This window comes from Nyctereutes procyonoides, unplaced genomic scaffold (assembly GCF_905146905.1).
Source record: "Nyctereutes procyonoides isolate TBG_1078 unplaced genomic scaffold, NYPRO_anot_genome, whole genome shotgun sequence".
NCBI lineage: Eukaryota > Metazoa > Chordata > Mammalia > Carnivora > Canidae > Nyctereutes > Nyctereutes procyonoides.
In genome coordinates this window covers 8,765,423-8,790,642 of record NW_026575040.1, presented here as the reverse complement: position 1 = coordinate 8,790,642, position 25,220 = coordinate 8,765,423, and the positions used below count along the sequence as shown (strand labels likewise).

Genomic DNA, 25,220 nt, shown 5'->3' with positions numbered 1-25,220 from the left:
AGAAAGGGACATGATTCTTCAAGATAATCAAATATTGACAGGTTAGAAATAGCTTTCTGCCTGGGTTCATTGATATAGGTTATGTGATATAAATATTTATTTCTTTTCTGTCACTCAGAGTAAATGCCACCAATTGATTCAGCATTGATATAGTGTCAACAGTTCATAAGAAACATTTGACTGGCTTGTGTTTTCCGATTAGTCTCTGCTCTATAAAGTGGGATTTACTAAATCTCTCCAATTGTCTGCTCATAGAGTGTGACTGCTTTCTGAAACCATTATTGCTTCGATTTGTGAAGCAAAGGTCTAGTGATAGGCTTGGTTTCTGTCAGACCTTTACATATAAAATAAGGATTAATTGAGCATTTTTATTTTAATGATTTATAAGCGATAGGTACTGATTCATCTTAACACAGGCAGACAATAAGCAAAGAATATTTTCTTTGCTGATCCATAATTGAATTCCATTTCATTTTTCTCATTAATTTCATTAATATTTTATTAAATCAAGCACTTTTTAAAATTTAACAAAAAGTCTTTGGAATGGAGACATTGTTTTTCTTTTACCGCTTAATGTTGGAGGGTTCCTTTCTTTTCCTAGCTTAAAAAAAGCCAAATCATCAGATATTTTGGGCATGTTTCATTGAGACCTATAAATCAGTACCACTGGGTACCACTGGTATGTTTTTGTGATGTGTTTTTCCCACTTCCGTTTTAGTGCTGTATCATTTCTTTAACATTGGTCCTTGATTTGAAACTGATTAGAAATGGCCCAGTAGGTCAGCTTAAAGGATTATAAAAGTGCACAGTGACCTCAACCAAGGATGAATGACTTTGACCTTTGCATCTCTAAAGTTGTTTTTCCTCTTTTTTGTGTTTTAGATTTTGTAGGAGATGGTTACACTATTTTCCTATTCTTGATAAATCAGGTATAAATATACTGAGAAGCTATAGTTCATACAGATCGTAGAACTAATTCTGACCCTGCTGCACGTTTGGCACTTTTGAGAACTTCAGCTGCCTTTGGGAAAATTTGTTGTGTTTAGAAGGGTGAAAAAGAAAAAAAGGAGGAGGAAGAAAAATATGAATTCTCCTGTAAAATTAGCTTTAAAAGTTGTATTATCACCATTATATAAAACTCTTAGATTCTTATGATTCACCTTACATCCCACACAAAGACCAAAACATAAGTGAGACTGTATGGAAGTCCACACTGCATGACACCCTCCCCTCCCCCCACACACAACCCGTGGGTTGTTCTGTCTAGTCCACATTTCTTTCCCAGCCCCTAACTCTCCTTCAAGTGGAGCAGAACCCAATGCCCATCATTTCTCCTGGGTCATTTGCTGTCTTTCAGTTGACATGTAATTATAACTCTAATGGCTTTTACTTCTTCTCTCACATCTAGTATTCTCTGCCTTTTATTTGCTTTTTTTAGTCAAAACAAGGAAACAGTTATATTTAAAAATAACTCAGTATTGGGGCAGCCCCAGTGGTGCAGCTGTTTAGCATCGCCTGCAGCCCAGGGTGTGATCCTGGAGACCTGGGATCGAGTCCCACATCGGGCTCCCTGCATGGAGCCTGCTTGTCCCTCTGCCTGTGTCTCTGCATCTCTCTGTGTGTGTGTGTGTCTCATGAATAAATAAATAAAATCTTAAAAAAAAAAACTCAGTATCTCTTTTGAACAAAAACTTTATTTCACCTCCTTTTTATATAAAGAGCTATGTGATCTTTGAAACATTTCTCTTCTTAAAAACAAATACCACAGCTTATGAAATTGCTTTTAACTTGTGAGTGCCTTTCCTTTGGTTCTTTCCTTCCTGTGGGCCAGTGATGGGGGAGGATGTCGCTCCATACTTAGCCAGGACATTAGCTGCTAAGATATGGCTTCGGGCAGAGACTATTGAGGGACAGAGTTCTAGCCTTGACTAGTTGTTACTGACTAGTTTTATGACCTAATTGGGCTTTGCTCTTGGAATGCTGTACAGTTCTGTGATTTTTGTGATACTTGATCCCAACTGTAATGTTTATTTTTATTTTTATTTTTTTATTTTTTTTCCAACTGTAATGTTTAAATACTGTATGCTGTAGACATATAAATCCCACCTTTGTCTCAAAACGAACACTGTTCCTGTGCTTCATTTTGAAAAGCTGAATTAATATGCTATCTAAAGAAAAAAGACAACAATGTTTCAACTGTTAATTGATCCCGTTAGTGATTTCTTCATAGTTAAGAGCAAAGATTTGAGTAACCCATTTTGATCAGAGATTTGAAATTCTCAAACGGTTGTTTATCAGTTCATGAGCTTGGCTCTAAAGGGTTTCCTTTAAAAAAATTTTTTATATAAATACCATTTGCATACTATATAAAAATTAGAAAATCCAAATAAGTGAAAAGGAAAAGAATCTGATTTTTTAAATATAAAAATCTGTCCATCAGTTCATAGGCCAGGCAAAGGTCTATAAAACTTTAAAACATTGGAGAAACATTTTAACTATCTTTTTATGGATACTGTCTTTTTAAGTGAGATAGTTTTAGGATTTTCCCTCCAAAAAAACCACTTTTATCTTTATGAGGCTCTTATAATCTTATTATCTGAGGGATTCCAAATTTCTATCCTTGAATTTGCTTACCCAGTGCTTAGCACACACACACAAAATATACAACATCTCTCAGCCCTTCCCCTGTTGGCTGCCTACCACTCCTGGTCAGGTTGGAATGCTGGGGATGTGCGGTGGATGGCTGCTCCACTTATATTCTCAACCTCTTGGGTATTAGAGGTTAAAAACAATGTCAGGATTATAATGGTTGAAGCTTACATGCCATACTTCTTTGCCTTCTCTTCTTCCAACAAAATTCCACAAAATCAAGCCCCCTGCAAAGTCCTAGGTCCATCCCAGTGTGTTATTGGAATGTGTAATAACAATATGTCTTGGTTTGTATATTTTTCTGAGAGGAGATTACTGGTCCTTTTATCTGGAAGGCCCTGATGGAGTGGTAGAGGGGATGTAGTCTTGGGGTGTGATTCCCCCAGAGCCTGAATCCTATATGTACTCCCTGAAATTTGTTCTCTTAGAAATTTGCTTTGGGACCTGATGAGGGTGCAACTTGTTAGGCTAGCTAATGGGATGAATGAGGTTGTTAAGAATGCTGTTTAGACTACCTTGAGAGATGTTTTGAAGGAATTAGTCTATTTGTACTGGCCAATAAATAATGCAGTTTATGTGTGTCTCCTTCATACCCACTGATCAAAGTAAACCCAGTAAGAGCTCTGCTACCTTAGTATCTCAAGTGACCTGATGTGCTGCTCTTCTTCATGCTATTTAAAACATATCATTTGGCCCAGAATAATGAAGTTTTCTTTCTTTTCTTCATGTTTTGTCTTTTATATAGTTAAAATATGGCTTCTTTTCTCTGCTAGTAATATAAAGATAATGAAGAACAAAATTCCCTTAAATAGGAAAATAGTTGCCAGTTTTTCTGACTTGTCTATCATTTTGCCTCTGACCCTAAATATAGTAATTAGCTGATTGCAAATTGCATCAGTCGGGTTGTACTACAATTAAATTTGGTGTTGAATTGGCTTTTACACATTAATCTGTCAATATTCTTTTAGGGATTTGCAGAATGGCTTGGAAAGGAAGCTGTGTTTCTGTTACCTGCACTATATTCCTAATTATCACGGCTCTCTGAAGCTTCAACCTCAGAAATGTATAGAAGAAAAATATTTCCCTTGATAAATGGAACCTTGCTTTATTCAAGTGGTGGATGTTTAGAGCAAAATATTTAAAGCTTTACTATAATGGTCTGAAAGCAAACTATTTTTTTTCCAGATGATATTGAATTAAAAACTCCATCCATTTTCTGCCCATGCAAGGCAATGCAATTCCCTGGAAATTGATTTTTTTTTCAGGGCTTACTATGGCTTTTCCCAAGCTTTAGCTATATGGAAAAGAACACTTTTATTGAATCCATTTAGTGAATAAAGTTGGCAGTTAATTTTTAAGCAACTGGACCAGTGTGTAGAAAATTACTGAATGCATCAAATATAATCTGACTGGTCTTAAGGTCATTTGATAAATAATTTAGGGAGTTCTTTAAAACTCTAAAACATTATTTTGTGGACCCAAAATAATCAGCTACTATTCACAATACAAACGAGAGTAGTAATTGTGGTGTAATAGTTTCACAGAACTGGGGAAGATATGCATGCTGTTTAACATATTAAATTATGAAAATGACTTGAGTTTATAAGAATCACATGCTTATATGTTTTCCCTTTCTGTATTGCAATATTTGACTGCATGTGCATTTGAAAGTGCACTAATTTGGGCCTTTTCCATCAGCGTAATATGATTTCTACCCAGTTACCGCTGTATACTAATTTACTGTTTCCGAAGAAAAGCTCTATCTACTTCAGGAAAATAATTAGCATTATTCAGCTAGTTTGTTTAATGTTAGCTATGAGGTCACCTAAGGAGTTTTTAGGGGCTGATTTACTTACAGATTGTGCATTAGATTACCGGGCGTGTGTCTGTGTGTGTGTGTGTGTTGTCTTCCCAAGTTTGACTTTGGTTATGTGCAGTGCTATTTGGCATTGGTTATGTGTAGTACTGGGGACTGTGTTCTTATCAGTATCTCTGACCTGACCCTTTTGAGCTATGTTATATCATTCCATTTTGACACCTTTTATCAAACTTTAATGAAATGACCCAGGCAAACAAATTGTCATTAAACTTTCCATCACTTTGTCCCTTGGTATCGTCTTTTATAAATTGGACAGCAAATGTTGTATTGATCCTCTCGTTCTTGCAGCTGAACTTGAAATGACCCAGACTGCTTGTTGTTTATGGCCTAGAGTTGCTTTTCCTTGACATTTCCATCCACAGCATGACACCCTTTTTGTTTTTCTTTCTTTCTCGTGGAGATGAATGAACAAGACATACGGTATCGAGACACTCTTGGCCATGGCAACGGAGGCACAGTCTACAAGTGAGTAGTCGATTTTGTTTAAACTTTCTATCCACTTTTGCCAAATGTGAGCACCCAGGTTCTCCATGGCAAAGATTTTTAAATGACCACCAGCACTTAAATGTTATTTCTACTTTGACTCCAAAATTCTGCAAGGTGTCTATTTTCTCAGGAATTGCTTAGAAAAGTGCATTTATATTGCCTCTTTAATATTTCTCTGTCTGCATCTCTCCTGGGTGAGCAGTTAATAGTCCACCATTAGCGAGTATACCTTTAACAGGCCTGAAGTTTAATGCATTTTTTTCCTTCACTCTTTCACACCAGTTTTTTTAAAACTTGCCAGTACCCTGTGCTAGTCCCCTGCCCTTTTACAGCTGTGCCCAGTAGAAGACAACCTTTATAAATACCATTGCTGTGCCCTGTGTCAACACTGTAAGTTATTAACAAGCCCTCTTCCTGTTGTATTTCCTTCTCTCCTCACCTGAGTCCCGAGAGAGTTTCTACACATTGATGAATATGTTAAGTTATAAAATTCTCCCAAATTCTAGTAGCAGTGATCTTACCCTAAAGGAGTGTTCATTTTCATATTAAAAAATGCTAACCATAAAAAATAGTTCTCTCGACAGGGAAGTCTTTCTCATGCAGTAGTGCAAAGTTTAAACTACATAATGTAATATCTGGTACTTAATAGTCTGCAATGGTGTATGAAAAATATTCCAGTATGAATTAAAAAATCCATACTCTGTAAGAAAGCCCTGAGGGAGTAATAAAGCTTTCCTCCAGAGAGCTGTTTTCCATATATACACTGACTCTGCATCACATTATAATTGTGTTTTTACCTTAGATGTTTTAACATTGATATTAATATATATCTTCAAAGTTGTGAAACAATTTATAATTTGTTATTAATGTTCTTAGAATTTGAAGTGCTTGCTAGCCATGTGACTATAGATAAAAATTGCATTATTGCCCGGTGACCATGAAGGGTCACATCCTAAAATCCCAGAACATCTTCCACATATAGATGCAGCCTTGGCATAGAATTAGCTTTCTTAGGGTTAGACGCTTCTTCTAGTTAGCTGACTTACTCAAGACTTCAGTCTTCTCTGCAGGTAGAGCCAGGATATGAGTCCATTCTCCTGAATCTAGTCCCTTAAGAACTTATGTTCATATATTTGGATTATTTTTTTCCTACAGATGATTGGGTATTGTGAGGAGTTGGTCTGAAAGTTAAGTACTTCCACTATGATAATTCAGAGTTATTTAACAGCATATTGCTTACATGATCCTGAGGCCCTGTCCGTAAGATGTTTTATGCCTAAAGCATCTGATGGGGGAATCCCTGGGTGGCTCAGCAGTTTAGTGCCTGCCTTTGGCCCAGGATGTGATCCTGGAGTCCCGGGATCGAGTCCTGCGTCGGGCTCCCAGCATGGAGCCTGCTTCTCCCTCCTCTTGTGTCTCTGCCTCTCTCTCTCTCCCTCCCTCTCTCTCTCTCTCTCTCTCTCTCTATGTCTATCATAAATAAACAAACAAATAATAAATAAATCTTAAAAAAAAAAGAAGCCTCTGATGGATTTGAGTCACTCTTGTCCTTCCCTGGGTCATACTAGCATTCCTTCCCAAGCAGCTCCCAGGCCTGCATAAAGAACATCTCTTCATCTTACTCTTCTTCTTAGTCTTAGCTGACTTGAATGTTTACCCTGTTTTGAAAGTCCTTGGGTTCAGGTGCCCTTAGAAAGGAAAGAAGAAGGAACCTGCATGTTCTGATTTGCTTCTCTTGAGTTCCCTGTGGGGAGCAATTTTCAAAGCCTCAACCTTGCTTTTACTAATACTTTTATGCTCCATAGCCAGATGTAATAAAACAGGAAAGATTTCTAGCAATTTTTCAACTTTCTGGATTCCTTTTCTGACTTCAAATGGAATTCAAAATAATTTCTTTAGTTGCCTAACCTATTCATGTGTTCTATTTAACCAGATGTTTAACTCGCAAGCTTGTTCATATTTTGAAATTGAAGTCCTATTGTGAATTTGCCATCCTGGTTTATTCTAGGAGGGGGAGAAACAAGACCACCAAACTCCAGCAGATGATTTTTATTAGAACTAATATCCCAGATGTTAAGATTATGTATAAAACATAGGTTAATAACGAAAAGGGGAGGGGAATGCAGGGAAATGGAAATAACATGCCCATCTACCAAGGAAAAGTTACAATATACAATCATATTAGTGTTTTTGTGTGTTTGTTTTTTAAAGGTTTATTTATTTTAAAAGAGGGGTGGAGGAGCAGAAGCGGAGCTTAAGAGTCTCTCTTTTTTAAAATATTTAATTTATTTATTCATGAGAGACATAGAGAGAGAGAGGCAGAGACACAGGCAGAGGGAGAAGCAGGCTCCATGCAGGGAGTCCAATGTGGGACTCAATCCCTAAACTCCAGGATCACGTCCTGAGCTGAAGGCAGAAGCTTAATTGCTGAGCCACCCAGGCATCAGGCATCCCTTAAGACTCTCTCTTAAGCAGACCGTGCTGAGTGCTGAGCACTGAGCACAGAGCCCAATGTGGGGCTCCATCTCAGAACCCTGAGATCATGACCCGAGCCAAAACCTAGAGTCAGGACATTTAACTGACTGAGCCACCCAGGCTCCCCAAATCATGTTAGTGTTTTATTCTTTGTTTAATCATGGTGAGAACATATAACATAAAATTTATATCCACACCATTTTTAAGCCTACAGTTCAGTGGCATTAGGCACATTCATATTGTTGTGCACCATCCATCTCCAGAACTCTTTTCATCTTGCTAATCTGAAACCTGTACTCATTAAACAGTTAATTCCTTGTTTGCTTTGTTCATGTTTTTAGCTAAGATGCATGGCTAGAAGTTCTCCTTTGATTAGGGCCACATTATCTTACACATCCTTAGCACAAGTTCTTTAACTGCTGGAATGCTACGTTAACATTAGCAGCTTACCCTGAGTTCATTTATTTACCACTGCTAGTGCTCAATATGCATGTTGTAAGATTTTTTTTTAAGTTTTTTATTTTTAAAAAAGATTTATTAGAGAGAAAGAGAGAGAGCACATGCTCAAACTGGGAGAGGGGCAGAGAGAGAGAGGAAGAGAGAGAATCCCCAAGCAAACTCTCCATTGAGTGCTGAGCCTGAGGTGGGGCTCCATCCCAGGATCCTGAGATCCTCAGCTGATCTGAAATCAAGAGTCAGCTGTTCAACTGACTGACTGAGCGACACAGGTGCGCCCCACATGTTGTAGGATTTAATATGTTTTTGACAGTGGTTGTTTTTGGAGGGTGAGTGGCAGTAATGTGATCATTTTAAGGCTTTATTTTATGTAGTGTATTTCTTATACAAAGAAGACATTTCATTGATCTTATTGTTTAGGTGATTCTTAAGAGGAGAGAATGTAAAGACACCAATTTGCATAACCACTTGTCATTGATCATTGATCTTCATTTCTGCATGGGCTTCAATTGTATTGTTCTTATATCCCTGGCTTTTAGTTCAGCCCAAAAAAATGGTATAATCGTCAAGAAATGAGAATCCACTTTACTAAAGTCTCTATAAAACTGTTTGATGTGTTATGATTGACTTTCTCCTACACTAAGTTTACCTTAATGGTGTTGACTATAAAAACTGGATTTTTTTGAAACAAAATGATTATATTACAGGCTATGCTACATAAACTAGATGAAGAAAATATTGGAAAATCCACTCATTGGTAACAAAACTGCCTAATGGGCCTATTTAATTTTTTTCTTGTAAAGTATAATAAAGCTAATAAATGCAAAGCAAAAGTTTAATATTTCTTTCTTATTTGCTCCACTTGATGGGATGTTGAGAATTTCAAGGGATAGGACATCATGTGTAGTTGCAAAAATATATTGTTTAATAGTTGATCACATTTTCACCGTTTAAGACTGGATGTTCCCCCGAGTTATTCCATATGAAATTATGGGCCCAGACACTTAAACCAAGGGTATTGTGGATGCTGTGCATAGTCCCCTGCTGAGTTATTCTCTGTATTATGATAATGACCCAGGCAGGTAATTTTAAATTGGTATTTCTTGGATTACTAATTTGGGTGAAATGGATTATAAAGGAAATACCTTGGACTAAAGTAGAGTTTATGCCTAGGAAGAGTAATAACTTAGGAAAGAAAATGAATGCACTTTCATTATGGTTCCATTTCCCAAAATGCTGCATGTTGCTCCCAAAAGAACCCCAAGTTCAGGAATGACTCATATTCTATCCCCCTCTGAGAGACACGGTGAATTTTGGAAGTTTTGAGAGAGTAGAGAACAGTATGTGTTGTGGTTAAGTGTATCCTGTATCTGCCACTAGCTGTGTGACCTGTGGAAAGTTACATAATGTCTTCTGTCTCGGTTTGCCCGTGTGTAAAATGGGAATAATAACATGTAATAAGGTTGTCATGAGGTTAAATGAGGTGTTGCATAGAAAAGGCTCAGCACTATGACCAACTAAATGTTACCTACTGGTTCAATGGTAGTGCTAATAATAGAAACATTACTAAGCCCTGTGCCTCCTACACTTACTTGACCATGGGGCTCTTTTTTTGAGGAACATCTACAAACATCTCAGATGTTGAACTGTGTTAGATTTGTGTTTAATTACCTTTAAGAAATTCTGTATTATATTATGATACATACACCTCTATGTTTCCTGCTATTCGCTAGTGTCATGAATGCAGTTTGTTATACCTTATATATAATGATTGTTTAGAAGTTCCAGAGTATTTTCTCTCTTTTTTTTTAATTTTTTATTTATTTATGATAGTCACAGAGAGAGAGAGAGGCAGAGACACAGGCAGAGGGAGAAGCAGGCTCCATGCACCGGGAGCCCGACGTGGGATTCGATCCCGGGTCTCCAGGATCGCGCCCTGGGCCAAAGGCAGGCGCCAAACCGCTGCGCCACCCAGGGATCCCTATTTTCTCTTTTATCATAGTTTATTTTCAGATTGTTCTAGGACACCTGGCAAAATGTTGAGCCCATTTTACCACCGCCCATTTAAGGACTCATAAGCTTTTGGCCACTCAACTGCAAAACCAGAATTCTAGTGGCTCTCCTCTTCACTCTGTGTTTTTCCCCTAGGCCGTGTTGTTTCTCAAGATCAAGCAGAATCCATTGTGTTTCCTTGTATTTTCTAATGTGCTCAGCACAGTCCCAAGGATGGAATAGATGCTTTATACATGTTGACTGAAATGAGAATGAGGCAAGTGGGGTTTTTTTCCAAGGAAGTTTTAGTAGGCATTTTTAGTTGGATTCTCCCATTTCTCTCATATCTAGCTAGTTTTAGAGCTTGCATAATTGTTTTAGCACATTCACCTGGAAGAATAGGAATTCTAAACTAAGGGCATATATTTGAGTGATGAATTTTCTTTTAGGTGTTAAAACCGAGTACTTAGCATCCATTAACTCAACATCAGAGTTACTGTCCTCTTTTTTTTGGAGAGTATGTCACATTGAAATGAAAGTAATTAACAGGCCCACTTACTTTGGAAACATCCTATGATAATGAAGGCCAGTCACTCAGATTCTTTGCTTCCCTTGGGGCATTGTTTGATGGAGTCACTTAAGCTCTAGGTCCAGAAATAAAGTAATATTTAACTCTTAGGATTTAAATCATGCTAATAAGTCAGTTAGCCCACAAGCACTTAGGGATCATCCTTTATTTTTTTCCTTAATGTAAATCAGTCAGCCTAAGACTCATATTGTCAGCTTTTTGGTCCTGTATTCTAGTGTGTAGGTGTTTGGAAACAGTAATGAATTTTCTGCCTCCGGTCCCTTCCTACTACATTAATGGTCTAACCTGGATTTGGGGTCGGATTTTCTCAGTGATGAGGAAACATGGTGTTTTGAAGATTGGATATAAACCATTATTTAAGAATTAGTTTGACCATATCTAGAGACAACAAGAAGAGGGACAGGATAATAATTCTCAAAGGGTTGGTCTCTCCTTCTCTCTTTTGTCTTATCCATTTTATGAGATATTTGCCGGGCAGTAGGTGAGGATGGTCCTTGGAGATAGTAATTGAGATCACATGAACTATTAAGTTGTATTCTGCTCTTGTAATACGGCTGTAGAGTCCAAGGAAAACATTATGTTTGTGGTTTTGGAGCTGGAATTATATCAACTCATTACAGTAACATGATGTATTTAATGAAAACCAGAAGCTCTGGTGGTCAGTTATGTAAAATAAGAAAACACATGAATTGCTGTCTAATTAAATGCTGTTTAGTAAACAAAATATGTCAAAACATGAGATTCCTGAGGGGAAAGCATAATAAAAAAAGTGTCCTTAATGAAAATACTGGGAACCACATAGTACCCGGAAAGCTTTCACTTCTCTTTTACTGGCCAACCTAAAGGTGCCAAACCAAATCAGCAGTAGGCCTGACCCCTGCTTCTCTGCCCACTGTGTCGGTGACCCCATTCCTTTATATTTTTTCCCTGGGGTACATCTTGTAAATTAAGAGTAGTTTTTAAGTGGTTTTGATATTGACCCAAGAGCTAGGGTGAGTGTTTGATTTATTTTAACTTTAAATTTCCAATCAAATGAAGAGCCTTTTCCTTGCCACCAAGATCGTATTTTAAACAAGCAAACAAGATATCATCTTAATGCAAAATTAAATACTTGCATATGGCTGGATTGTGTTAAGGTATCATGTGACAAGCAAGGATATTAATATTTCCAGAAAATCAATGAGTATTTGTCAAATAAAATTAATTATGAATGTTTCCCTCTCTCGCTCTCTCGGCATTCACCGATACAGGTTTGTTTCATATGGTAATGTATATTGTATTGATTAGAATCTAAAGAATGGACCTGAGCTTGCGATTCTCTACACCTTTCCCACCTTTGCTTCCCCCATTCCGTGTTCCTGTAACTTCACACGTGCTCATATCCATTATGGCAATGATGGATTATTGGCGTCCAACCAACATGACAGGATGTTACAGGTCGCTGAGCAGAGATTTTCAGACTCTGTTTCCACCCGAATTAACTATTATTGAAATAGTTTATTGAGATTGAAGTATTGATCATTTTCTGCTAACCTTGGCTTAAGGGAAGGAAGAGGAGGTGGAGGTGTTCTTAAAAGACACTAAATTTAATTTTAAAAAATCTCATTTATTTAGCCTTTTCTTCTTCCTATTTTATAGCCTCTGTTGTTTTATTGCTTGGAAAAGGGTATCTTGGCTTTATTTTTATGACAGTATAATTATACTTCAGAAATGCACTTGATTACTATGGGTAACAAAATTGTTCTAGTATATTGGTTTGGCCAATATTGCTATACAAACAACTTTTCAGTCAATTGAGTCTGGTAAAAATCAATACATTATGGTAATATTTCAAGTAAGAATTTGCTGAATCGAAGTATTTCAACACCATCTCCTTTCAGGGAAAAATAGTTTTAAAGTGGCAAGACTTTCTTCTAATATTTTATTTTAGTAAAAATGCTTTCTTTATAAAGAAATTGAGGGATGCCTGGGTGGCTTAGCGGTTGAGTGTCTGCCTTCGGCTCAGAGCTTGATCCCGGGATCCAGGATGGAGTCCCACATCGGGCTCCTTGCAGGGAGCCTGCTTCTCCCTCTGCCTCTCTCTCTCTCTCTCTCTCTCTCTGTCTCTCATGAATAAATAAATAATAAAATCTTAAAAATAAATAAATATATATATATATATATATATATATATATATATATATATATATAAAGAAATTGGAAGTCCCCAAGCAGCAATGATTGTGAACAGATAACCATTAGCACACTTGTGTTCCTATGGGGTGGAGGAGATCTAGTTTTCCTTTCTCTGGCTGCATTAAGTGGGTACATCATCCGGGTTTGCCTTCATAGTATAGCATTGCCACTTTAGGATTCATGTGTCTCGTTCTGGGTACTGAGTTTCTTCTCCAGAGAGATGTGGACAGTTCAGAGATCAGCCAGAGAAGCACGGGGAGAGTTATAGGGAGCTTGGGAATTGTGCCCCCTAAACCCTCCTTTGTACATTCCTTGAACAGCCTCATTCTGAGTGCATGTTGTGTGGATGGCACCTTGCTGGTGGGGGAGGAAGGCAGCCTGACTCTCTTTGGACCATGTCCAGGCAGATGAAAAAGTAAGTATGGGACTTCACAGTCTAGGGCACCTATCTGTATGTGTGGCCTGTACACAGGCCCTGAGTGGGGGCGCTGAGGCAGGGTGATGAGCTTTTTACTCTTTCCTCAGAAGGAATCAGTAAAGGCCTCATGGAGGTGAGGTGAAGGAATTGGCCAGCTTTTATCTGAAGAAGAGAAAATTAGGGCTTCCATGACAGCTGACTTTAAAAAGTCAAAAAAGCATTCCTGTCGACCAAGGAATAGGTTTGCTTTGTGTGTTTCTGAAGGCTAGCCTCAAATTGTTCTTCTGCACTGTCTCTGCCAGCCTACCTTGGGTTAGAGTGAGTGGTGTACTCCTCCTCTTGTTCTTCCCACTGGACTGTCTCTCCTGGAGGAGAGCTGTGTCCCATGAGTCTGTGCAGACACCCTAACATGGCTGAGCACTGCATCCCACCTACTGTAGGAACTTGGGTACCGATTCAAGAATTAACCTGCAGGGGCAGATTCTTCACAATCCAAGGATGGTTGCAGAGTACTGTCTGTTGCTGGGTAGCTCTGGAGGTGTGAACCCACTTCCCTAAGCAGAACAACATGACTGGTGTTCAGAACCACTGAGAAAAGAATTCCCACTTAGACCTGGACATGATGTGATTACAGAGGTCACTCCTAAGGCCAGAATTAATTCAGCATTCACCTGCTGGAAAAGTATTATATCACGTGGTACTTGGTTTTATTCTTTAAAAGTTGGTCTTATTATCTGTTCATTTATTCATTAAACAAATACAGTTGACACTTGAACAACACAGGTTTGAATTGCATGGATCCACCTACATGTGGATTTTTTTTCCAGTAAATATAGTACAGCACTGTAAATGTATTTTCCTTATGATTTTCTTTCTTTCTTTCTTTTTTTTAAAGGTTTTATTTATTCATGAGAGACACACAGAGACAGAGAGACAGAGAGGCAGAGACACAGGAAGAGAGAGAAGCAGGCTCCATGCGGGGAGCCTGACGTGGGACTCGATCCCAGGTCTCCAGGATCAGGCCCTGAGCTGAAGGCGGCACTAAACCGCTGAGCCATCTGGGCTGCCCCCTTTTATGATTTTCTTAATAACATTTTTTTCTCTAGCTTCTTGTATTGTAAGAATATACTATAAATACATGTGACATACAGAATATGTGTTAATTGACTTCATGTTATCAGTGAGGCTTCTGGTCAGTGGTGGGCTATTAGTAGTTAAGTTTTCAGAAAGTCAAAAATTATATGTGGATTTTTGACTACCCAGTGGTCAGAGGCCCTAACCCCCATGGTGTTTTAGGGGAAACTCTACTTACTGTCCACTCTTTGCCAAGGACTGCTCTAAGCCCTTACAGTCTAGCAGGGAATAAGAGAGACAAATCCACTGTGCTCCTGGACCTCACATTTGTGGAGCACACAGACTGTAATCAAGGAATACTGAAGTAAGATGGTGTCAGACCTTGCACATGCTGTAAAGAATGTAAAATCATTGCTCAGCAGGGCTTCTCTGAAGAGCCGATATTTAAGCTCAGACCTAAAGGACAACAAGGAGCCAGTTGTAGGAAAATCTGGGAGAAGGACCTCCCAGGCAGAAGGAAGCACTCTGGCAAAAGCCCGAAGGTGGGCACCAACATGTTGTGTCCAGGCCACTGTGGCTGTAGTAGAATGAGCTCAGGGGAGAACAGAGAGATGGGACAGAGGCCTGACCTCACTAAATCTGTCAGGCCTTGCTGAATCCTTCCTATGAAGGTTACCCCCTTTCTATCAGTGAGGTAGATAAAGCTTGGAGGGTTTAAGGGGCATGCACAAGGTCAAATCAAGACTAAAATTGAGTTATCAAAACATCGAGTCATGCACCTTACAAATACACAACTTTTAGAAGACTAGAAGTCAAACCAAGGGTTTTCTTTCTTTTTCTTTCTTTCTTTCTTTCTTTCTTTCTTTCTTTCTTTCTTTCTTTCTTTCTTTCTTCTTTCCTTCTTTTTCTTTCTTTTTTTTGATTTTCTTTATTTGTTTGTTTATTTATTAGAGACTAGCTTTCAGAAACACACTCCCCACCCCCCCCACACACACACATGCACATCGCAGGGGAGGGGCAGAGGAGAGGGAAGAGGAACAAGTAGACTCTGCACTGAGTACAAAGCCTGGCTCCTTCTTGAGCTCATGACCCCAAGATCATGACCTGAGCCAAAACTAAGAGTTGGACATTCAACCAACTGAGCCACTGAGGCACCCCAAGCCAGGAGTTTTCTATTTGCCATTCACTTTCTGACTTTCCTAATTTTTAATTCAAATTAGTTTTGGATATAAGATATAAATAATTCTGAAAGTCAGTGCTGTACCATCTCTAGTTAATTTTAGAGGCTCTTTAGGAGCTGTTAAAATGATCATTTCTTGGCTGACGGAGCTATTGCAGCATAGCTTGTTATTCTATCCTTTGGGTCTTTTTCCTTATCAAAAACTCAGAGTTTAATAATTGAATCCCTAGATTAACTGTATGGTTATGCTAGTGGAGGTGGTGCATTTCTTGATTTATGAGACACATTAATTTTTTTTTGGTATTTTATAATATCCAATGTGTTAGCAAAACATAGTGTTTTGGTTGGCATATAGCACAAGCAAATATTTATACACCATAGCATCTAGGGTATTTACCTAAATTGCTTTTATGGGAAAATAATTCACTGGAAAGTCCAAAAGACATTTAGTGCGTATAACTTTCTGCCAGGTTTTTTTTTTTCTCTGTTGTTCTGTTGTTAGTTACTTAGATATAAGAGACTGTGTTTCTGTTAAATTGCCACCTTACCAGAGTGAAATATGTTTTGGTTCTGATTTGTGCACTAACGTTAAATTGGAGGAGCAGATGACCAAATTAGAGGGAAAATAGCAATAGGTACTTAGGTTGTGGGAATTAAGCATAAAGTTTCTTTAAATACTAATTTGCTTTTTAGGTGTGACTTTGTATTATGTTATCCTCTTAACCCTAAAACTTCTATACTTTTCCTTGTCAATATTGTGAAAGAAAGAAAAAGAATGTTCAGTATTATTGCTAAAAGCAGAGTTCATGGTTTTTGTTTGGTGAATTCAAATAATGAAGTGAAAAATGTTAAGACAAAATTAGAACTTGCTTTAGGGCACAATCAATATAGCATTTTAACAAGCTTAGAGTATTTGGAAAATACATCTTGTATAAGGTTCTCAAACATTCTGATTCTATTACAACTGCTAACTATAACTGCAAAATGTAACAATATACTTAGTCAATAAACATAAAACTAATTAAACTGTAATTAAATTTTCAGAAATGTTATCTAAAAACTATGAATAAAATATATTTTTATATTGTCTCAGCAACAAGATGGATAGCCAGTGAAACTTTGGAGTGGCAGGGAAAAGCATACATGGGATTAAATTACAGAATGCATTTTTACCACAAACACATGTACTAAGTTAAGGTTTGCACACCATTTATTTCTTCTTCCTTTTAACTTTTTTTGAAGGCAACTCCTAGTGAGTCTGGCAGAGTACAACAACTGGGGTAGCTGACTAAAAGGGCAAATGAGAAGTTTCCCTGCATCCCTAGCAGCCCCAGTAGGTTTCAAGATCCTGCCGGCCTCCATTATATCCAAATCACAGGAGGTGCTCAGACTTCCAAACTGGGCCACCATCACACACCCAGGGTTGGCCTCCAGCAGCACTGAGATATAGCTCAGTAGAATAGGTATCAGTGTCCTCATTTGACCCCGTGAAAAGACCGAAACACCACAATTAATAGATTTCCCTGAGTATTCAAAACAAGACAGGGATAGAACCACCACCAAAACTCATACTTCATTGTTAATAGTCCCTTCCTGGTGCCCTTCCTGGTGAATAATTCCACTTGGTTCTATGAGGAACTAAGTACGTGCAAGTCTAAGAATTTCTGCAGGTGTGTTCTAGCAAATATATTACAATTGTACTTTTTACTTTTGCATCAGGCACATATACCTTACAGATGACCCATGTGACCGAACAGCTATCTTCTTTCCTTCCCTAGAGCCTGTAATCTTAATTAATCTAATGTCAAAAACATTAATGCTTTCTAAACTCGAGTCATTTCAGCATAGATTCTCCAGAAGTTATATCCAGAAGGTTTTTTCCTCGTCCGTGATTTTTTGAGTGCATTTGTGTATGCCTTTAAGTCATTTTGGGGACCTTTTTCATGTTTTTGGCTACTGGTTTTTACAAGGAAGTTCATTTTTCTCCTCCCACAGACTCCTCTCCCTTTCTCCCCTCCTTAATCTTTAAAAGTCTATGTGACATATTTAAGCCTTAGTCTCCTGAATGGATTTGAGGAGACTTTCTCTTGACTAGTCTCAAGGGACTTTTAAAAACACAATGTTGCTTCATGTATGAAGAGAATGATCCAATATAGTTTTTATAATTTTGGAAGTCACTAAAGATTCTTCAGAAAGAATGTGGTCGAACTGAATTTAGAATCCAAATGCTTTTCCTTCTTTTGTCCAAAACATAGCTCCTCAATACAGAGGCACAGTGCCATGTGCAGAGAAGTCACTCAAATTCCTTCTTGTTATTGGGTTTAAAGATGACAGTCCCCAAATGGTAGAAGGTATGATGGTAGTTTGAGTGTTCAGTTTTTATGTGGAAGGACAAGTCCCATCAGGTTTGTTTTGACCCTAGTCATGATATGCCTGTTTCATGAAGTCTGTTATGCACAAAAGTGCACAAAATGAAGATAAAGTGCCTCTCTCCAGCCTGACAAAAGCCATTCCTTTGCAGAATGGTAGCTGCAGTGAAAGTAAATAAATGAATGGACAGCAATCACAGCCTAGTTGATGAAACTGTTCAATTAAAGCACAGGCATTTACATGGTGTAATTTCCCTAAATTGCCAATGAGCCCCTTTAGACACAACCAGTGTTCAAATTGATTTCAGCATTGATTTTGGCTGAAGCTGATAAATTTCTGCTTGTTAGTTAAAGTAATTTTGCAGAAGACTTTGTACTGCAGTATTGAAGTGTTCATTTAGCTGATGGTTAAAAGAGGAGTTATTTACAGAGGCCTCTACTGTTGTTCTGAGATGGGACAATTCCCCAATCATCTTTTACTTTTAATTTTTTAGGCTTCAGTATACCAATCAATAGGTGATTGAAACTGATTAAAACTTATCCAACCAGCTGCCTATGGCAGTTTAATTAGAAGCTGGATGATTCTTAAATTAAAGTTGTCTTGTTTTCATTGCATAGCCATCTTCCAGAAGAGTAAGGGACTAACAGTGCTGAAAACCTAAAGTCTTGCTTTGTCGAGGTACCTCACAAGTGTGAAATCACTCAATAGCTATTCCTAAGGCAACTGAAAAATGTATCCAGAGGCTTTGGCCTTTATAGAGATTACAAGTAATATTATACTTACTTGTTAGCCAAGGAATTTTTTGTTTTTCTGGCAAAGGGATAACCTGTAATGTAATGAGATATGTTAAAGAACAGCTGTTGGTGATGTAGATCTTACTTCATAAGATGACCACTTGAGATGATTTTTTAAAAATACTGTAGTACAGGATAAAACTAGCCATCATGATATCCTATGCATCTCTCTGCTGAAAACCATCATTTTATTTTGTTTTGAGGTCTTGATCAATCAATCTCCAGTGAATAAAAAGTATTATATAAGTACATGTTGACTTTTCAACAATATTGTGGACAGGGTTATAGAAGAAAGATTTTTGCTTTGGGAAGAGTCCTCATACTCATTTTCTCTAGTGTGGAACAATTTCTTGAGTTTTTAATGGAAATGGGTTAATATTTCTGTCATAGGGGACATATTACATCTTGTACTACAGGGAAGAAGGGAATAAATGGCTCACTTTTCAGAGGTGCATTTACTCTTTGACCCACTAGGGTACTATTTAGTGTTCTAGGAGAGGTAATTTAGTAAATAGTACCCCAGTGGCCTGAAAAAGTTAATGCAGCTCTGAAAAGTGAGTCATTCAATTGATTTTTCCTATTGCTTTTTAAAAATCAACACTGACCATATCCAGAGAACTTTGAAGACAACTTGAGTTAGAGGATCTAGAAGCAACGCATTTGTGTTCGTTCAGGCTCATTGGGGCATGCGTTAGATTTGGCTTCCAAGTACTTGAATCCTCTAATGCTTATCAGAATCTTGAAGCAGTTCTTAACCCCATCAAGCTTTGGTTTCCTTATCTATAAAGTAAGGATAATAAGAACAAGAAATTTTTGTGCAAATCAAATAGCTTCTCTCTATAAAAAAAATAAACTATGAAGCACAATAGAATATTAATTACTAGTTTATGGAGGTTTTCTGAAATAGCCATTCTTGTGTCTGATTTTAGAAAGTGATTTATTGTTAGCTCTTCATTAAGAAACTGTGAGCAGATACTATATTGTAATTAAGTCATTTCAGGGGAGAAGTGTCCCAGGTCCTTAATCCTCGAGGTGATCCTATTTTTCCCCACGTCCTGTATTTGCCTCAGTCCTGTATTTCTTTCATTGCCGTCATTCAGCTTTATATTTCTTGCCTCTCTGTTTTGCCCATCCCATTCTTTCCAAACCTTTAATCAAGAGATCACTGTGACTGTAGCTTCCTTGATCTCCAAGGTATTTAGGACATATATGAAAAGACATTACTCTAGTTGATGTGGGGAGTGTTAAAGGCTTGAACCAGGCTGCATCAACTTATAGAAGAAATATGACGGCAGTGGCGACAACATTAACTGAGGCAGGTGGGGAGCAGAAAAGGGTATATAACCAGAGTAATTAGAAAGAATGAGAAAGGATCAGATGTAGGGTCCCAGTAGCTTTTCTCTGACTAGAACTCTTTCCAACCCTGCCAAGTTCCCCATATCCTAGGTTAGCAACCAGTACACCCTATGGATAATCAGCATCTTGAGAGAGTTGTTAACATCTATAACGTAATGACATGTTTGATTTGATACTTAAATAATCTGGGGGGGAGGGGTTCTGTTGCTTAACCACAGATTATTTTAAAATCGGTAGTCAGGCATTTATAATGGATTTTTAGGCAGAAGGAAGGTTGGCATAGATTGCTATTTGAACTAGTACAGTTTACATAAAAGCTTCTTTTTACAACTGCTGTTTACTTTGGATTTCCTACTTTAACAGCTAGAGCCTGGCTAATGTGTTTATCTATTATGGAAGGCACAACTGTCAGTGTTGATTTCCCTGAAACTATTTGATTTTTTTTTTCCTGTGGATGGCTATTTTAGTATGTGACATATTTGTAAAATCCACCCCCAAAGAAGTCTAGCACAAGAACAGATCTCTGAAAGCTCAAGCAATAAAACAAAATTTTCATTAACTGAAATACAGCTAATTCACATGTGTTTACTGAAAATGTGTCACTGAATTAAAAGATGATATCCAAGGGTATTAAAAATCTCACAAGGTAACAAAAAATTCTTAATTTTGGATTTATGTACATACATACATTTATGTACTTTTATGAAGGCAAAGAAATGTGTCTCACTTGTTAGGTATTGGCTGCAGAATCATTCAGCCTTATCTTTTAGCATAATGTAGTACAGTCAATGTTCAGGTTCCTTATTTTATTTATTTATTTATTTATTTATTTATTTATTTATTTATTTGATTTTATTTATTTATTCATGAGAGACACACAGAGGCAGACATAAGCAGTGGGAGAAGCAGACTCCCTCCGGGGAGCCCGATGTGGGACTTGATCCCAGGAACCTGGGATCATGACCTGAACCAAAGGCAGACACTCAACTGCTGAGCTACCCAGATACCCTATTTTTAATTTTTTAGAGGGAGAGGAAGAGAGTGAGTATGAGCGGGGAAGGGGCACAGTGTGAGGGAGAGAGAGAGAATCTTAAGCAGGCTCCATGCCCAGCACAGAGCCCCACACTGAGATCATGATCTGAGCCAAAAATCAAGAGTCAGACACTTAACTAACTAAGCCACCCAGGTGCCCTGGCTATAAAGAGTTTGAGATGGAAAAACTTCTGAGTTGGAAAAAGACTTCCATTTGTTACTCTAAATTTACATAAAATCAGAGTTCCTTTTTTTGATCAATAAATAAAATATGACATGACAAGCAAGGAAACAGCATCTGTAAGTATGGAAACTGGTAATCACACATCAGATTTTAGAGGTATGGTATCAGCTTTAACAGATACCAATTTTTTAAATAAAGATATAGATTCAGTAATTAAATCTGAATGTGGCCAACTCTAACTTTCTATGCTAATGAGAATTAAGAGTTACATAGATAATTAAAATGGATAACTAATAAAAAAAATCTCACTTTAGACAGTGGTTTGTCTCCTCCCAATCATACTTTTTGTCATAATGACTGAGATCAGAGAGAGGTTTCTCTTTCACCTTGTCTCCTTTATTCTGCTCTGTCTCTGATGGATGTCCTGGAAATCTCTAAGGCATTCAAAGAACAGAGAAGCAGACTGCCCAGTATGTCCCACAACCTGAAATCTTTACCTGAAAAAGAGCCCATTTTATCATTTAGAAAAGCCATTAACTATATCTGAGGCAAGTGAATAATAGCAAATGCATTTGTAACTTTTATTTATTTAAAATGGCCTTTATTTACTTTCTTGCCTTTTACCTATCCTCTAGGAGATCCAGGGAACAACATAGATAAACATCATGTTCTTTCTTGCTTACCTGAACTAAGACCATCCCTTTTTGATTACTGGTTACTTCTTTTTTTTTTTTATAAATTAATTTTTATTGGTGTTCAATTTACCAACATACAGAATAACACCCAGTGCTCATCCCGTCAAGTGTCCCCCTCCGTGCCCGTCACCCATTCACCCCCACCCCCCGCCCTCCTCCCCTTCCACCACCCCTAGTTCATTTCCCAGAGTTAGAAGTCTTTATGTTCTGTGTCCCTTTCTGATATCTTCCACACATTTCTTCTCCCTTCCCTTATATTCCCCTTCACTATTATTCATATTCCCCAAATGAGTGAGAACATACACTGTTTGTCCTTCTCCGATTGACTTACTTCACTCAGCATAATACCCTCCAGTTCCATCCACGTTGAAGCAAATGGTGGGTATTTGTCGTTTCTAATGGCTGAGGAATATTCCATTGTATACATAAACCACATCTTCTTTATCCATTCATCTTTCGATGGGCACCGAGGCTCCTTCCACAGTTTGGCTATTGTGGACATGGCTGCTAGAAACATCGGGGTGCAGGTGCCCCGGCGTTTCATTGCATCTGAATCTTCGGGGTAAATCCCTAACAGTGCAATTGCTGGGTCGTAGGGCAGGTCTATTTTTAATTCTTTGAGGAACCTCCACACAGTTTTCCAGAGTGGCTGCACCAGTTCACATTCCCACCAACAGTGTAAGAGGGTTCCCTTTTCTCCACATCCTCTCCAACATTTGTTGTTTCCTGCCTTATTAATTTTCCCCATTCTCACTGGTGTGGTCATCAAGACAGTGTGGTACTGGCACAAAAACAGACACATAGACCAATGGAACAGAATAGAGAATCCAGAAATGGACCCTGAACTTTATGGTCAACTAATATTCGACAAAGGAGGAAAGACGATCCACTGGAAGAAAGACAGTCTCTTCAATAAATGGTGCTGGGAAAATTGGTCATCCACATGCAGAAGAATGAAACTAGACCACTCTCTTGCACCATACACAAAGATAAACTCAAAATGGATGAAAGATTTAAATGTGAGACAAGACTCCATCAAAATCCTAGAGGAGAACACAGGCAACACCCTTTTTGAACTTGGCCACAGTAACTTCTTGCAAGATACATCCACGAAAACAAAAGAAACAAAAGCGAAAATGAACTATTGGGACTTCATCAAGATAAGAAGCTTTTGCACAGCAAAGGATACAGTCAACAAAACTCAAAGACAACCTACAGAATGGGAGAAGATATTTGCAAGTAACATATCAGATAAAGGGCTAGTTTCCAAAATCTATAAAGAACTTATTAAACTCAACACCAAAGAAACAAACAATCCAATCATGAAATGGGCAAAAGACATGAAGAGAAATCTCACAGAGGAAGACATAGACATGGCCAACATGCACATGAGAAAATGCTCTGCATCACTTGCCATCAGGGAAATACAAATCAAAACCACAATGAGATACTGGTTACTTCTTAAGCCAGATCTTAACTATTGGTTTCACCATTTTAGTTTTCTTAGATTTCCCATCCATTTAGAGAATTTCCCAACAATTGATAGCACTCTATAAATAATTCACAGAGTAATCATGTTCCTCTTTTCACTAACCTTCTCTAAAATATGTTATGTGAGAAGTAGAATTGAAGCCAATGGCATTTATTCCACATGGTGTATGACAGGAATGCCTCTCTCCTTCACAGGACAGTGGAGGTACAGTTCTTGTTTTGACATTGTGATTAAAAGTTACCATATATGCAGTTACTCTTGGGATCCTTGTTCCAAGGGGCAAGAAAAAAAAAAGGAAAGATGTTTCCCTACTCATTTTGACGACCATTTTGCTGACAAATTGGCATTTATTACATATATTATCAGTTTTACTGAACTTTGAAATATTTACAATCAGACCTTAGGTCAGCCCCTCCATTCTTTTTTTTTTTTTAAGATTTTATTTATTTATTCATGAAAAACACAGAGAAGAGAGAGAGAGAGAGGCAGAGACACAGGCAGAGGGAGAAGCAGGCTCCATGCAGGGAGCCTGACCTGGGACTCGATCCCAGGTCTCCGGGATCACGCCCTGAGCCGAAGGTGGCGCTAAACTGCTGAGCCACCGGGCTGCCCAGCCCCTTCATTCTTAAATTATATCCTACCTCACAATTGGTAGAGAAGCACAGATATTCCCTATTATAATTTTTTTCTCTTCACAATATAAGATAATTTGATTAGAGCATGTATAGAAATTAATCTGCAGAATAGTACCATTTAAATTAGATGCCTGCATTAATTGTATGAGATTATACAAGCTTTATCAGAAAATGTATGATCAGCTCTAGGTTATTTATTTTGTGAACAGGAGTCAGCTGGGACGATTTATATCTTTTTGTTTCTCCTAGAACTTGAAATTCTAAGCATAAATAATTTCAGTAAACATTGTAAAATACAGATGCGGTTGATCTTATGCATGACATAAATTTGTGTGAGAGTCCAGATGTTGGAATGTGAACACAGGTTTTTTCTCCCTTATGTGCTGTGTGAATGTAGGGGTTTTTAACATTTTGTTTTGAAATTTTTCTTTACACACTTTTAAAGATTCTTACAGAAATTCAATGTATTCACGGGACTGATATATCTTTTAACATATTCTCATTAGGATTTAGATGAAGTTGAGTCCACCATTTTAGCCTTGTATATATTGTATTAGACTCATCTTTAAAATTCCAAGGAGCACATAATAGAATTAATTCATTTGTCCCAAGTATTGCTTTGAAATCAGTCATGTGGCTTTTTGAATATCTACTCTGGCAAGGAACTGCACTTGGCAGTGTGGGAGGTAACACCAACATTCAGGGCCTTTAGGACACCATTTCTCTGGGTCCTATTGCTGGCTTACTGTCTGTACTGTTTCATCTTCTTAATTGTTTTTTTCTCACCTTTCTGACTTCTGAATTTGGAGTGCCTCACATTCAGTCCTCAGACCTCATCCCTAATTAATTAAATTCCTAAGAGTTTTTGTAGTTCCATGACTTTACATATTGTCTATATGTTGGTAAAACCCGAAAGTGTATCTCTTATCTTATCCACTCCTCTGTCCCAAGCTTCAAACTTCTATCTAGGTACCAGTTGGATGTCTTTTAGGGCTTTAAAATTACTTAAAATTGGATTCTTGATTTCCTCTGAAAGCTCTACAGTTTTTCCAGTCTTGGTAAATGGAAACTGTTCTATAAGTTGCTCATGACAGAAACTTTGCAATCATTCTTGATTCTTCTTTTTCTCCCAGACAATCCACTAGATTTACCCACAAGTCCTGTTGGCTTTCATGGAGCTAAAAAGTACCAGATTGCATAGTGTAAGGTTAACTAGGTAAATTTCTTCTATTTCCATGAATAAATACTATAATTCTAATAGCTTGAAATTTAGGTTTATTTTGCTCATC

General features: G+C 37.8%; 1 protein-coding gene across 4 annotated transcripts in view; it reads left to right on the top strand.

Annotated features, from left to right (window-relative positions):
- The window catches only part of MAP2K5 (mitogen-activated protein kinase kinase 5), a 261,355-nt gene that overhangs the window by 52,129 nt on the left and 184,006 nt on the right, over positions 1-25,220 (top strand). For all 4 annotated transcript variants that reach the window (XM_055319757.1, XM_055319756.1, XM_055319754.1 and 1 more), the window contains one exon: positions 4,929-4,993. In XM_055319757.1, coding sequence (XP_055175732.1) covers positions 4,929-4,993 — 65 coding nt within the window. The remainder of the gene's footprint in view (positions 1-4,928; positions 4,994-25,220) is intronic.